At 47.7% G+C, this 14521-nt stretch overlaps 1 protein-coding gene across 1 annotated transcript; it reads left to right on the top strand.

Moving 5' to 3' along the window:
* The first annotated feature begins 10004 nt into the window (after positions 1–10004).
* Positions 10005–11599, top strand: ANKRD34C (ankyrin repeat domain 34C). Its single transcript, XM_028534049.2, is given in 7 exon segments — positions 10005–10097; positions 10099–10135; positions 10138–10201; positions 10203–10336; positions 10339–10741; positions 10743–11152; positions 11155–11599. Coding segments are annotated over 7 exon segments (1542 nt in total). The 3' UTR covers positions 11556–11599.
* The last annotated feature ends 2922 nt before the right edge of the window (positions 11600–14521 follow it).

Raw genomic sequence — 14521 nt, 5'->3', positions numbered from 1 at the left:
TACAGTTATTTAGACAAGTCACCTGTTTTCATCCCTGGGAGCCTCAGCTTCTGGGACCCCACTTCCTCCTTTTCCAGAAACACTTTCTCCAGGAATCACATAGAGTTACACAGCCCTGAGGTAAGAGAAATCTCACTTAACCTTCCTGGGCAAGGCTCTGTCTGGGGAGAGACCTCAGACCCCTCTCAGAGGCTCTCCTCGGTAAGACAAAAGAAAACCTTGTAAGTCTCCTCATGCATTCTTCAAATAAACCAGGGACTTGTGCATCATCCATTAATGCATTTGGTCACTGGAAATTTGTTGAGTATCTCCTTGGAGCTGAGCATGGATGCCATCTCAGAGAACATGAGGATGTCTCTATAAGGAGATCACAATGTACTGAGGGAGACAGAGAAATAAATAGAAAATAACATAATTGCAAGACAAGTGCTACTGTATATTTAGCACAGGGTTCTGCAAGAGCCTCATATCTCAGTTTTGGGAAGATCAGGGAGGGCTTCCCAGAGGTGGTGACATCTGAATTCAGAGCTGCAGGATAAGTTGGAGTTGGCCAAGGAGAGAAACAGAAGACCACCCCAGGCACGATGGAGCAGGGTATACAGTTGGTAAAGTTTAGAGACAGCAAGTAGAAAAATAGCTGGAAGTTAACATGTAAAGCGAAGTGGGGCAGAGTACAGAGAGAGGTGGGATGAAGAAAGTTTAGGGGTGTCAGTGTAGGTGCAGGAGGTAACAGAAGATAAAAAGCTTTTCATGTCATGCTGCACTGAGAAGTCTGGAATATATTTCCTGAGAAAAATGGGAAACTTTTGAATTACCGAGGGTTTTATTAATGTTAAACTCACATGACTCGATGGTAAATTAATGTCACAAGCCTAAGGTGTATACAGAAGGGGTAGGTAGAACTTGCTACTTTATTTGAGGAGTCCAGTACAAAATGGAAATATGTGGCCCTCTTGTTGTGAACCCTGAGAAAGAAGATGCCTACTAAGAAGTGCTACAGGTGGTTAACTAGGCTCAAATTTAGAAAACAGAGCCTAGTGACCATTTCTACAAAAGGCCACTCACATAAACTACAGTTCAGGGAGAAGCCTACATTGAACTACCTCCCTCGGCACTGAACTGCCCGCCTGCATGCATTATGTTTCTGCCATCTGAGCCAGCCTTTATAGAGGAGTTCCTGGAATCCTATTTCCACCATATTCAACCAATTGGACTGAGGCTTTCCCCATCCAAATGGAGTTGTGCAGCTTTTTCCCCAGCTGCTTCTGCACTGACCAATCAGAGCAGCTTCGTTCTGACTAAATGGAACACTGCCTTTTGGACCAATCAAACTTCAAAGATTTGGAGTTCTTATTTGCATGAGGATGAACCAATCAGGACCCAGGATCGGGGACTTCTATGTAAGCCACCACCCCCCCAACCCTGGCTATAAGCTGGAGCTGAAACCTGAAGATGTCACAGCAGAGCTAACAGCCATGCTGTTTTCACAGACATGATGCTGTATCACAATTGAGCTGTTTGCACTAAATAAAATTTCCGTTTTCATTACTCTAAACTGGGGATTCCTGTTGGTGCTGAATTGACATCAACGACCTTCAGTTGACAAGAATTTCAAGATGGCTTGTCTGAGTGAGGGACCTGGTGCTACTGCCCAGGTCACATGCCCATGAAGCTGACCCTGGAGATAGGTCCCGTATCTCTCTTAGAAATTAAACACAAAACTAAACAACAGACAAACACACAAGCAAACAAGTGCAGGCTGTCTCTTGTTTTGTCAGATAACACAAAAATGCTTCATGGAGGCTGTGGTAAATGCTGTTTTTATAGGAGTGTGTGGAAGAAAATAAGTAGCATGCCAGATGATTCATCAAAGAATCTGGACCTTGTCCCAGGCGGGGGGTCAGGATGGTGAAGGTCAGAATGTGGAACTGGCTCCAGCCCTGAACTGCAGCCAAGGTAGAAGTCAAAAATCATGATTGATATGCTCTCAGAGACGCATGTAATTAATTGCAGATTTATTAAAGCACACATTTGGGGTTTGGTCAGGTTCTAGACTGAGGGTTGTAAGAACAAGTGCATAAGATACAATCCCTGGCTTCGTCGCTCATCAACACCCTTCCTCTCCACACCACCCTCCACACCACCCCCCCCCCCCAGGCAGCTGCCACACATGCCTCTCCTCATGCCGGTCCCTCCGACTGGAACTCTTCCCCACGGCTGGGATATTTGTCTGCCAAGGTCTCAACTCTGACGTCACCCCCCTCAGGCAAGTCTTCTCAGATTTACCCTATTTGAGTTAGTGCCTCCACGTGTTAGGATGATTTTTGGCTACTCATAACAGAAACATGACTACTGTGGCATAGAAATTTAATTTGTCTCTTGTGTAAAAAGAACGTGGAGGTAGATGGTCCAGGGTAAGTTAGCAGCTCTGCATTCACAGGGGACCCAGGCTGCTTTCTTTCTGCACCCCCACCCTAGCACGGATCACTTCATGGTCCACGCTGACTGGTTCAGCCACTGCGTTTCCATCATAGGCAAAGTGTTTGTCTAACTGGCATCAATTAATCACAAAACCAAACTAATGGCCAAAGTTCTTTTCATCTCCCCTGTGATCCAGAGCCCAACCGGGTTCTTATCTAACTCTCATTCACCAAGTCAGTGCTTCCCCTGCCCTAAGTCACCCCAGGGCCAGGTCCCTGACAACTAAGGACAGCCCTCATGTCCCAGAGCCTGCTGGAATTACTCAAACTAGGCAATCCTTGACCTGCTTATGCTGCAGAAAACACAGGAAAGGCTGTGGCCTGTGCATCCCCCTTGCTCCTGCTGTGCATCCTGACCAAACCTGGTGCTTCTCCATGTGGCCCTGTGCAGCATGGTGTGCCTCTCCTCTTGGAAACTGTAGGTAATAAATTCTCCTTCCACTGGCATGCGTTTCTGCATGTCATCACTCAGTCTCCTCTAGAAAGTGATACCTGGGAGCACACACGGTGAGTCAGATCCCTTTACGCAGCCTTCCCCGGCCCCCCTACACTGAAGAGTGAGGCCCCAACAAGTGTCCCCCCAACAAATGACTCCAGAGGAGGCTAAGAGGGCATCATCTTGACCTGATCAATCAGGGTTCTGTCATGGTCACTTAACTGTGTGCCCTCCTGGCACTTCATGCTTCTCCTGGGCGGGCTGGCACTCGTCCTCCTGTCTCACAGTTACCTGCTTACTGCCCTCATCTCTCTAAGGGCCCGCTGGTAAGATGTGAGATGGGTTTGTCTTGTCTCCTTGGTGACTATTGTCTCTCTCCCTGCATCTAACACAGGGTCTTGCACGTGGTAGGTACTCGGCCCTGCAAAAGGAAGTGAAGCTTGTTCACAATAAACTTAGGAACAGAAGCAGAACTTGTCTGCATGGTTAGGTTAACCATACCTTCCTTATAAAATGGGCAACGCATTTGACATGGGTTTTTATTTATGTGGTTCTTGAACAACATTTTTTGTTTTGAGCACCTACCATAAGTCCGTCTCGTTGCTAGTTCTAGGTGCCAGAGACAGTGCTGAGCTGAACAGACATGGTCTTGTACTCAGGACTGTGTCTAGAATAAATTGCTGGCAGCAGATCTAAGCCTTGCTGGGCTCACCCTGCTTTTTTCCTTCAGACGGGTTTAATTCTATACTTTTTACAGTAAATCTCAACTGAGCCTCTGGTTGAAACCAGGACCGAGTGGGAAATTTTAAATGTCCTCATTATCATCCCAGTTTCCTCTTTAAAGATGTTACTTGGTCATTCTTCTCCTTTAAGTTTTATAACCCCCAAGAAACGGGGGTTATTATTCAAGAAATTGAATAATAAGGGCTGGATATAAATACTACTTCCCTTTCCTGGAAGGTATCTTTGTATACTCCATATCGTTTTCCTTTGAACTTTGGATATTGTAGAAATTCATGGAGAACAGGTTTTTAGCATGAGCTGAACTACACAGAATCACACAGTGTTATCTTTCCTGGTCCCAAGTTCTGGGGTTTCAGGTCTGGTGCACCATGAGAGCCCCTAGCTACCCCCACCTCTGTACAGGTTTCCCAAAGACATTTTCCCTAAACCTGCTCTCCGAGAAAATAAGCTCGCTTCCAATACTGACTCCCTGCGAGCTCTACTGTGACTTGGCAAGCTTCTTGAGAGCATATTGGGGAGTAGAGATTAAACTAACAAAATAGCTCCAAAAATTAGACTCAACAGTTGTATCAAGGTCTGTTGCCTGGCATCAGCCTCCAGCTGTGTGGCTTTGTGCTCTGGACATGTCAGGGCGGGGAGGTGCAGCTGTTTTGTTATCAAGGACAGATGCGGCTGCTGCCGCTAGCAAGGCTGCTCGGACATTTTTCCCCACGGCTCAGTGCGACACCATCAGCACCTCTCCTCTTGCCATTGTGAGGCATCTGACTTCTCTCTTGGCACAAAATACATGACCTAGTTTAAGAACAGTGCTGGGCGCCATTTTAGTACATGCCAACATTCAGTGGAGACAAGCGACCTGAGCCCCGTCAAGGCCGGCGGAGGGTGCTGGCTCTCGTCCCTGGGAAGTTAGGAGCACTGAAGGCTGAGAAAGGGGATGACTGGTGACAGCAGTGAAATCATGTAGGCATTAGGTGCTTTGGTCTGGAATTTGACCACACTCTGAAGAAAGAGTCAACAGGAGCGCTGACTAAGTGCAGGAAGAGAAGAAACCAGCAACTTGTATTTAAGTGTTATTTCCTATGCGTGTGCCCATGAAACTTCTGGACTTGGCTAGAATGGGACACTTTTATTAATTTACTGTACTTTCATTATTGTCGTGCTTGAGTCCAGAAAGAGAGGCACCAGCAAGCGAAGGAATGAGAACAGTAGCACTTAGCTGTGAGAGCCTAGGCAAGGAAGACTAGAATCCAAGATAGTTTACAGCACAGCATGGTCAGGGGGACTTGAACGTGCTTGAAAGCATAGAAGAAGGAGCTGGTAGAGGAGAGGGAGGCTTTGGGAGAGGCCAGAGTTAAGTGTGAGAAAAAGCGCTCAGGAAGAGGGCGCGGATGGGGTCTACGGGGCAGGTGAGAGCCCTGCCCTGACAGAGAAATGAGAGAGCTTTAACTCGGGAGAGCAGGGAGAAGAATGAATGGAACAGGCATACAATAGCAGTGATTACAAGTGAGGGTAGTAAGCAAGCAGGCATTTAAGAAGAATTGTACTGCGTGTGGAAACGAAGGAGAGGGTCTTTGCCAAGAGTTGCTCAGTATTTGGTGCCTTATTTGTATTTCTAAACTCCATCGTTTGTAAGCACGGGCAATCAAAATGGTTTTTCCTAAGGAAGTTCTGCAGCAGGAGTGATTCAGATGGTGGTGGGACTGAAAGTTTTGTTACTAATTTATTTTATGCAATAGGAATTTGTCATTCAAGAGGCTTTGGAAGAACATGATGCAAATGGTGATGAGTTTGTTAGTTTGGAAGAATTTCTTGGTGACTACAGGCAGGATCCAGGTAAGGAGCCTGGGGGTTGTGTGGGGAAGGGCGGGGGTGACAAACGGAAGTAAAGAAGAAAAAACAAGAAGAACTTGGCCTGATTTCAACTTGTTCTGCCAACTTCAGTACAATACAAGCACCACGAAAGGACTCGCTGTATCTGAGAAAGCTGTCCTGCTGTAGTCCCGTGTGTGGGTTCAAACACATCTTCATTTTCAGACAAATACAATGTTGTTATAAAATCAATGATGGAGGAAGTAAAGGTTAATATATTTACATGAAATCTTGTATCTTTGCATGTAGATCTTGACATGGAAATGTAAAATAAACATTGGTGTAGATTGTGGAAGATGACTTCTGACTGTTTGAAATTGGGAGTTTGTCCATGCAGCCTTTCCTACTGTGAATGCCACTTTAAAATTACATGTGGCATGACTCTGTAAGAACACATAGGATGCTTCATGTAGTCATATGATAAACATAAAAACATCACTCAGATCAAATTTGGGGAAACTAGGTATTAGAACAAGCAGCAGCAGTGAACACAATCACTAGTTTGTGATGTACTGTGCCACAGTGTAAAAACCCGGAGTTGTTTATACCTGTGTGGCACTTTTAAAAATTATTATGTAGTTTGTACTTTAGCACTTTTTGTTAAGTGCTTCTGTTTCCTATACCAATTTTATCTCTCTCTGTCTATTTTATGCCTACTAATTATGCTTCTTCTTCCCTGTACCTTTTCCTCCCTATTCCGCCTTCCCCCTTTGCCACTGACACTCCTCCACGTGATGTCCATTTCTCTGATTCTGTTCCTGTTCTAGTTGTTTGCTTAGTTTTTGCTTTCATTGTTTTTCTTTTTTTAGGTTCATTTGTTGGTAGTTGTGAGTGTGTTGTCATTTTACTGTTCATAGTTTTTGATCTTCTTCAATTTCTTAGATAAGTCCCTTTAACATTTCATGTAATAAGGGCTTGGTGATGATGAACTCCTTTAACTTGACCTTATCTGGGAAGCACTTTACTTGCCTTTCCATTCTAATTGATAGCTTTGCTGGATAGAGCAATCTTGGGTGTAGGTCCCTGCCTTTCATGACTTGGAATACTCCTTTCCAGCCCCTTCTTGCCTGCAAGGTCTCTTTTGAGAAATCAGCTCATTGTCTGATGGAAACTCCTTTGTAGGCAACTGTCTTCATTTCTCTTGCTGCTTCTAAGATTCTCTCCTTAATTTTAATCTCGGGTAATGTAATTATGATGTGCCTTGGTGTGTCCCTTCTTGGGTCCAACTTCTTTGGGACTCTCTGAGTTTCCTGGACTTCCTGGAAGTCTATTTCCTTTGCCAGATTAGGGAAGTTCTCCTTCATTATTTGTTCAAATAAGTTTTCAATTTGTTGCTCGTCCTCTTCTCCTTCTGGTACCCCTATAATTCGGATGTTGGAACGTTTAAAGATGTCCTGGAGGTTCCTAAGCCTCTCCTCATTTTTGTGAATTCTTGTTTCTGCATTCTTTTGTTTGGTTGTTTCTTTCTTCCTTCTCATCCACTCCATTGATTTGAGTCCCAATTTCCTTCCCATCACTATTAGTTCCCTGTACATTTTCCTTTATTTCACTTAGCATAGCCTTCATTTTTTCATCTAATTTGCAACCATACTCAACCATTTCTGTGAGCATCCTGATTACCAGTGTTTTGAACTGTGCATCTGATAGGTTGGCAACCTCTTTGTTGCTTAGTTGTATTTTTTTCTGGAGCTTTGATCTGTTCTCTCATTTGGGCCATTTTTTTTTTGTCTCAGCACCTGCTACATATGAGGGGCAGAGCCTTAGGTGTTCACAAGTGTGGGAAACCCACGTCGCTGGGTTGTGGTGCTATATGTGGGGAAGGGATCTGAGAGGGAACAATGGCACTTGCTCTGCTCTCTGCTGGATTTCATTCACTTCCCCCTGGTACCCACAAGCAAATTGGGCCCTTCTGGTGCTGATTCCCAGGTGGGTGGGTTTATGTACATTCTAACACCCTGTGAGTCTCTCCAATGAACTCTCCTGTGAGGCTGGGAGTTTCTTCAACTGCCTCAACCCCCACAGATGTTTGCAATCAGGGGTTTGAGGCTTTATGTCCTGGTGCTGGGACCCTGAGTTGTGTGGTCTGTCCCGCTCCCCAGTTTCGCCTGGTTTTTCTGCGCATGAATGTGGGACCCCCAGTCCTCCAGCTGCCGCCTTGCTGTGACCCCTCTCTGCCCGGCCACCTGATTCCACCCTTCCTACTGGTCTGGATGAATGTTTCTTTAACTCCTTGGTTGTTGGACTTCCCTACAGTTCGATTTTCTGTCGGTTCTGGTTGTTTTTTGTTTCTAAATTGTTGTTGTCCTTATTTTGGTTGTGCCAGGAGGCACAGTGTGTCTGCCTATGCCTCCATCTTGGCCGGAAGCTAATTTTGTTTTTTATGATAGTGCTCTGGGAGCACTTTTGTATGTGTTTTGCTACACACATTTATCAGTCATCTATTGCTGGGAACACACTGTCCCCAAATGAGCAGCTTAGAGACAATAACCATCAGTTTGTTTGTACTTCTGCCATTGCTGTCAGGCTCTGGGAGCTTCTGCCAGGCTCACCCGGGGCCCCTCACATGTTGCAATCACCTGGGTGGGGGCTGGCTGGGCCGAGGTGGCGTCACTCACATGCTGACACTCTGGGGGCTGTTGGCTGGAACTCCGTGTGTCCCTCCCTTACATGCCAGCTGGGTTCCGAGGAAGTGAGTTGCAGGGATTCTTCACTGCCTGAGTCCACTGTCATTTTACCCCAGTCTCCCTCTTCTATCTCGATTGATTTTCCTGTTGACTAAAAAGGAAGTAACGTTTGAGCTGAGGTTTGAAGGACGCTGAGTAATTACAGATCAGGGAGGCCTGCCGGTAAGAAACACACATGGTGCTGAAAGGAGAAAGAATAGAAACTGGGGTATTTGAGAAAGAGCTGGACTCCAGTGTGGATGGAGTGTGACAGGGACTGGAGTCACGGGGTGACGCTGGTCAGGGCCAGGAGGCAGTGGGTCCTCGATGCGCCAAAGGCAGCAGCATTCACTGCATGTCACCTTCCCTTTGTTTGGCCCTTGGAAAGTCTGCTTCCAGCACTTAGTGCTTGGGGCCTGACAAGCTCATTGGGACTTTAATAAAACAATCATATGTAGGACCACAGATGAATTAAAATGACAGAAACAGGAGACGCACACATAGATATCAGTACGAGACTGGCGAAGAAAGAAACAGATGGAGAAAGAGAAACAGATTTGTTGGGAACATGAACGCATACAGTGTCCTTGGATGGTGGCATTTTTACAGAAAATCTCATAGGAACACATAAACACAGTTGCAATGAGCTCAGATGCAGCTATCAGAGCAATGCGTTGGTAAGAAGCAGAAAGACACAGACTGGACTGTTAACCACAGTGCCTTTGAAGAGGAGGGTGGTTTTGAGGACGGCGGGGTTGTGAAGTTCACACGGAGGTGACAGTGAGGGACCCAGGGACTCGCAGAGATGTCAGTGCTGGAGCGCCCTTCTCTTCTTACTCACGGAAGCGTCTCAAGCAGTCCCTGCTCTGGAGGCTCTTCGTCCAGGAATTAAGTAACCGACATGGAGACCAGATAGAAATCCCAGATGGACAAGTCTCAGCCAAGGAAGCTGTGGTGTGAACTTTGTTTTCGAGTATTTGTGAGCAAAAATGCAGTGCCCTGGTCATCCTCTGCCTCGTCTCTATCTAGCCAGAGGGAAGGAGGTGGCATGGCATTCTTGCAACCGTTCTTGAAGTCCGAGTGAGGAAGATGAGCATTCTGACATCTGCCGGAGAAGTGGAGACTGCAACCTGGAAAGGGAGAGCTGGATTGACTTTTTGTATTATAATACTTTTTTTTTCTGATTTACTCTATTATAACAGCCACATGTGCTTATTTTTAAGAGGTACGGCAGAAAGGAGAAAATAAAAACTCCACAATCCTATTATCCAGAATCAGGACATTTTGGTGTATTTCCTGCCAGTCTTTTTGATGCACACCCAGATCGACATGCAGGGCTAAGTGCCGAGGCCACCACTGTGAACGACGCAGACGCAGCCTTTCCTTAGGGAACCATCCTCGTGGGGCCAACAGACATCGCGCAGCTTCTGTAACTGCACTGTGATCAGCACTGTGCAGTCAGCACGGCGGCAGCCATGTACTTGATTGCTTAGTATATGCAACGCAGTACACCAACTGCTTCACACATGGTTAGGTGTTCCGTCTACACCGTTTTGTTACTCTTCACAGTGACCTAGGAAATGGCCTACTGCTGTGACAGCCCTCACACACATCACAGCAAAGAAACAAACTCTGAGAAGTGAGGTGATCTGATCCAGGCAGCATGACTCAGGACCACCCTCGGATGTGCCTGTGTGCAGATCCTCTTCATGGCTACCAGATGGGCTGTAGAACACGTGATGTTTGCTCTCTTCTTCCCTTGCTAGGTCTGATCACCGCTGGGGCACAGAGATGCTAAGCTGTCCCCGTATGATGGACGACAGGGAGCTGAGGACCAATGGACACTCACTGTTAAAGGCAGTGTGGCTAGGGAGGCTCAGGCTGACCTGGCTCCTCCTGGAAGGGGGGGGGGGCTTATGTCAATGAGAGCAACAACAAAGGTGAAAGGCCCTCGTGGCAACGTGCGTCACCAAACGTGCAGACCAGCAAAGTGCTGGCAAGTCCAAGATGGGAAGTACCCGCTGGGCCACAGGACAAGTCTGGCAGGACCGCTCTCATCCACGCGTGTGTCAGGAGAGCTGGGGGCGAAGTGGTCTCCTTGCTGCCGGAGAACAGAGCAGACCCCAGCCTCCAGGACCGCACTGGGCCTCCGCTCTGGTTTCTGCGATTGGTGCTGACGGCGAGGACACATCGAGACATCTCACTGATGCCTGCAAAGCCAAAGGGAAGGAGGTGATTACTGTAAGATCGGACAAATTGTCTTCAGGCACCAAAACCACCAAACAGTATCTTAATGCCCCTCTTTCACCCACAGTGGAAGGTGGACAGTCACTCTCAGACACAGAACTGATGTCTCCAGGCCTGGGCTCCCCACCCCGCGGGAAGGAAGATGACTTCTTCAGCCTCCAAGCAGGGCATCCACGTGTTTACAACACCCCCAAGGCCCCCAGTGAGCCCGTGTCACCTGCCAGGAACATCGGGAACCTGAAAAGGGCCCACCTGCTCCGACTCAAGAGGCTGCAGTCGGAACCCTGGGGCCTGGTCGTGCCCTTCAGGCAGGCAGGACGAGACCGGTGGTGCCAGCACAGACACCAAGGTCAGAGAGAGCATTAGTGGTGTGTCCTTCCCCAAGAGGGGGCCCCTTTCCAGAGCCAGCAGTATTGACAGCAAAGACCCCACTCCCTTCCCCACAGGCACAGGGCAGGTTCGGAAGATTCCAGCCTCTCCGGCACCGGCGTCCTGGAGGGCAGCCTACGAGAAAGGTCAGGCGTCCCACCTGTGTCTGGCCAGGAGAGGAACTCTCCCTGTTGACCAAGAGAAGGGTGCCCTAGGTCCACTGGGATCCTCTGCTCTCAAAGACGCAGTGTCCCTTAAACGGCTGGAAAGTGACCTCTATGATTTAGATTTATAGCCGGGGCCTGGCCTGCCCAATGCCACTTCCCTGGAATTAGGCAAAGAACCCTAGATAGAAAGAAGCTCCACAGCTCCCGCCAACTTCTCCTTCACGGCTCTCGGGAACCCCTGGGAGCCCTGGCCAGCACATCCCCCAAGTCAGTGCGCCACAGGCCGCCACATCTTCTAGAACGACGAGGTTCTAGAACTCTGCTTCTAGACCAAACATCTCACGCCAGGCCTGGCTTCCATCCTCCTCTAAATGTAAACCTGAACCCACCTACCTTGGATTTTAGATCTAGCAGCAAACCGCCTTCTTCATTTGCTGGTGGCTTCAAGTCCATGGTTCCTGTTGCTCCAAGTTCACTGAAGAGAGTTGACCTGAGGAGGAAAAAGCAGATCCCCGGGAGGCATTCTGTGAAACTCAAGCAGATGAAGCAGCTGTCTGACTTGGAAGAGGTCATGACCTAGGAGCTCTTAAGACAAAAGCGAAAACAGAGACCCAAGTCTGTGTAACTTATAAAGGGCACCCTAACTTCGACCCACGCCGCCAGGCAGACCCCCTGCATCTCGATCCTCCACGCCAGCGCACGGCTGCCTCGCATCACACACAGACAAGATGCGGTTCTTCTGAAATCATCTGCGTTTCACAGGCCTACCTGAGACAAGCTCAGGGTATTTGGGTTTTGGAGATGAAATGACCTCAAAAAATTCTCCAAGGGAAGAAACATTTGGAATTTGAAAGTCACACAGCAAGTCCGATGGTCTAAGCTGTTGACACCTGTCATTTTCTCTCAGACAGCCAAGAATGCCAGTCGTAAGAGGGCATTTGAAATACGTCCTTTGTAACAAACCTGTAAAGTGCCTACGAAGCAGATGAGTGGAGGCTGTGAGATTTGGGTTTGCATCTCAGTTTCATCACTGACCAGCTGCGTGAGCTTGAGGAAGCAGCTTCTCTCTGAACCTCCACTCTCGCACCCACAAAACGGGCCCAGTTCTGCTCATCTTTGCACGGCTGCAGTGAGAACTAAATGAGATAGTGTGTGAAAGTGCCTGCCGCCGTGACTGGCTGGGGCAACCACAGCTGGACACGCAGTGGCGCATTTTAACTGCCTTCTTCAGACCCTGAAGCTGCCAGTCCCAAATAATACGTATTGTCCCACACAGAGGGAGGTCTAGCCAAACCATCCAAGTGTCCCCACAAAAACTGAGCCCTAAACTCATCTGTAAAGTGATATAAATTCTGCCACTGAAGTTCTCCATACCACATTATTTCTACAAGGACATTCACTGGGAATGTCTCTGAATATTCCAAACAAAAGTGCTAGTGATGGTTATAAATAAAACAATGATTTTTAAATAATTCTTTTAGGGCAGGCACATACTCAGCCTCAGCACTGCTGACAGTGTAGGCTGGATCATTCTTTCTTGTGGGTGCGGGCTGTCCTGTGTACTGTAGGTTCTTTAGCAGTATCTCTGGCCTCCACCCAGTAGGTGCCAACAGCACTGTCCCCTCATCGTGGCAACAAAAATGTCCCTAAACGTGGCCAGACACATCTCCGGGCGCAACACCGCCTCAGTCAACCACCGCCGCCAATTAGAGGTGGAAGTACACCAAAAATAGTGGGGCCGCACGGATGCGTGTGTCTGGCTGGCTGGCGAGGCTCTCCCACTAAGTGGAAGGCAACTCAAGTTGCGCTTTAGTGAGATGACTGATCCGCACACCACTGAGCCCTTGGGACCCCGGGCCAGCACAGAAACATGAGCAGGGACGGCTTCGGGTACTTCTCAGGGAGGGAAGACAAGCGCAGAAGCCAGGGCAACCCTAGGCCTCACAAATTTGGTTTTGTGCAGACAGTCCACATGCTCCTCAGGGCCACCTAGTCATTCACGTTCTCACCGCATGGGCGTGGTTCCAGCCAAGGAAGCCACCCCCCAGTGCAGTAAAGGGAGAGCCATGCACAACCAATGTTCTCAGCAGCTCATTAAGCACTCACTCCCACACACACTCTCTCTGCATCTTCTAAGTACTTTCCCAACTATTGTGAGTGCCAGTCAAACCTAGCCTCTGCTAGTAGCATCTCACTGTGGGGACAGCACAAAATCACAGAGAATTTTTCTGAGCCTCTAGCTGAGCCTCATTTGTCCCATGTGGTGGATGTGGTACGTTCATAGAAATCAGCTCAGGGGAAACACTGAACATGGTGAGTGCCAACTCAGAACAGCCGGTGAGTGCAGAAATGCATCTGCGCCTCATTTCGTCACCACCTGCCGCCACGTTGGCCAAACCACACGGACCCGAACCAGCACAGCCACCACGACACTGTGTCATGTTCGCAGGTAAGTAGGTGTTTTGGTCCCTGTTGGCAAACCTCACAAGAAGGCTTTTAAAAAGTATATTTTAGACTCCAATATGCTTTCTAAATCAGAGATTTAGCTTGTATTTTTGGATTCCTAGAATCACTACAGAAGGTTACTGCAAACTATAGTTTCAGTAATAGAGGGAATATTACTTAAGACTCTGGAGCATTTATCAAAATATAGAATGTGAGTCTGAAGTTTAAAGGAACTCTAAACTTCAGGAACTTTGGTTTAATTTCTAGATATCCCAAAGCCCCCTTTCGTTGGTTTGTTTAAATCCATTGCTGATCCTCTTCGTGTTTCATCAAGTGCACGGCACTCTGCGAAGCGCTGGCTGTGTCCGACCTCCTCTGGGAGTGCAGGCTCCTCCCGAGTATGCGCCTTGCTGGAACGGGTGATATCCCAGGCTCCAGCGGACACCTGCTCAGAGACGCATCGCAGTCCCTGTGATGAAACTACTTAGATGTCTACTATGTCAGTAAAAGATATATTACAATCCTTCACTAGTTATTTCCCATTTTCCTTAGTGAAATCTGAATTATGAAAGTTACCTTTCCCTTAAGATGGGATTGACGTGACTGTCCAGTAACTACAACCTTAGCAAACACCCAATATTTTATGCATACCTATTAAAAATTAATTTTAAATTGCACACGTATTACAGTTTCTCTCTTGTATTTTTTTTTCTAAAGGCAAAAAATGAGCCCTGGCTGGTGTGGCTCAGTGGATTGAGCACTGGCCTGTGAACCAAGGAGTCACTGGTTCGATTCCCAGTCAGAGCACATGCCTGGGTTGTGGGCCAGGTCCTCAGTTGGGGGCACGCAAGAGGCAGCCACACATTGATGTTCCTCTCCCTTTCTCCCTTCCCTGTTCTCTAAAAATAAATAAATAAAAGCGTAAAGGATGAGAAGGGGCATTGCTTCTATGAGGGTGAGTTGCTCCCCTCTGCTCTTGCTGCCAGGGTTTTCCCCAGGGCTCTGCCACCTGGCAAGGACTTAAAGATTGCTGGATGTCTCTCCTTGGGCCCTATTTCTGTGTCAGTACGAGCTGACTTCTCTGGGCTCTTACTCAAGGGG

Source organism: Phyllostomus discolor, chromosome 7 (genome assembly GCF_004126475.2).
Source record: "Phyllostomus discolor isolate MPI-MPIP mPhyDis1 chromosome 7, mPhyDis1.pri.v3, whole genome shotgun sequence".
Classification (NCBI taxonomy): domain Eukaryota; kingdom Metazoa; phylum Chordata; class Mammalia; order Chiroptera; family Phyllostomidae; genus Phyllostomus; species Phyllostomus discolor.
The sequence above is the reverse complement of the archived record's forward strand: the minus strand, read 5'-3'. Positions and strand labels throughout refer to the sequence as shown.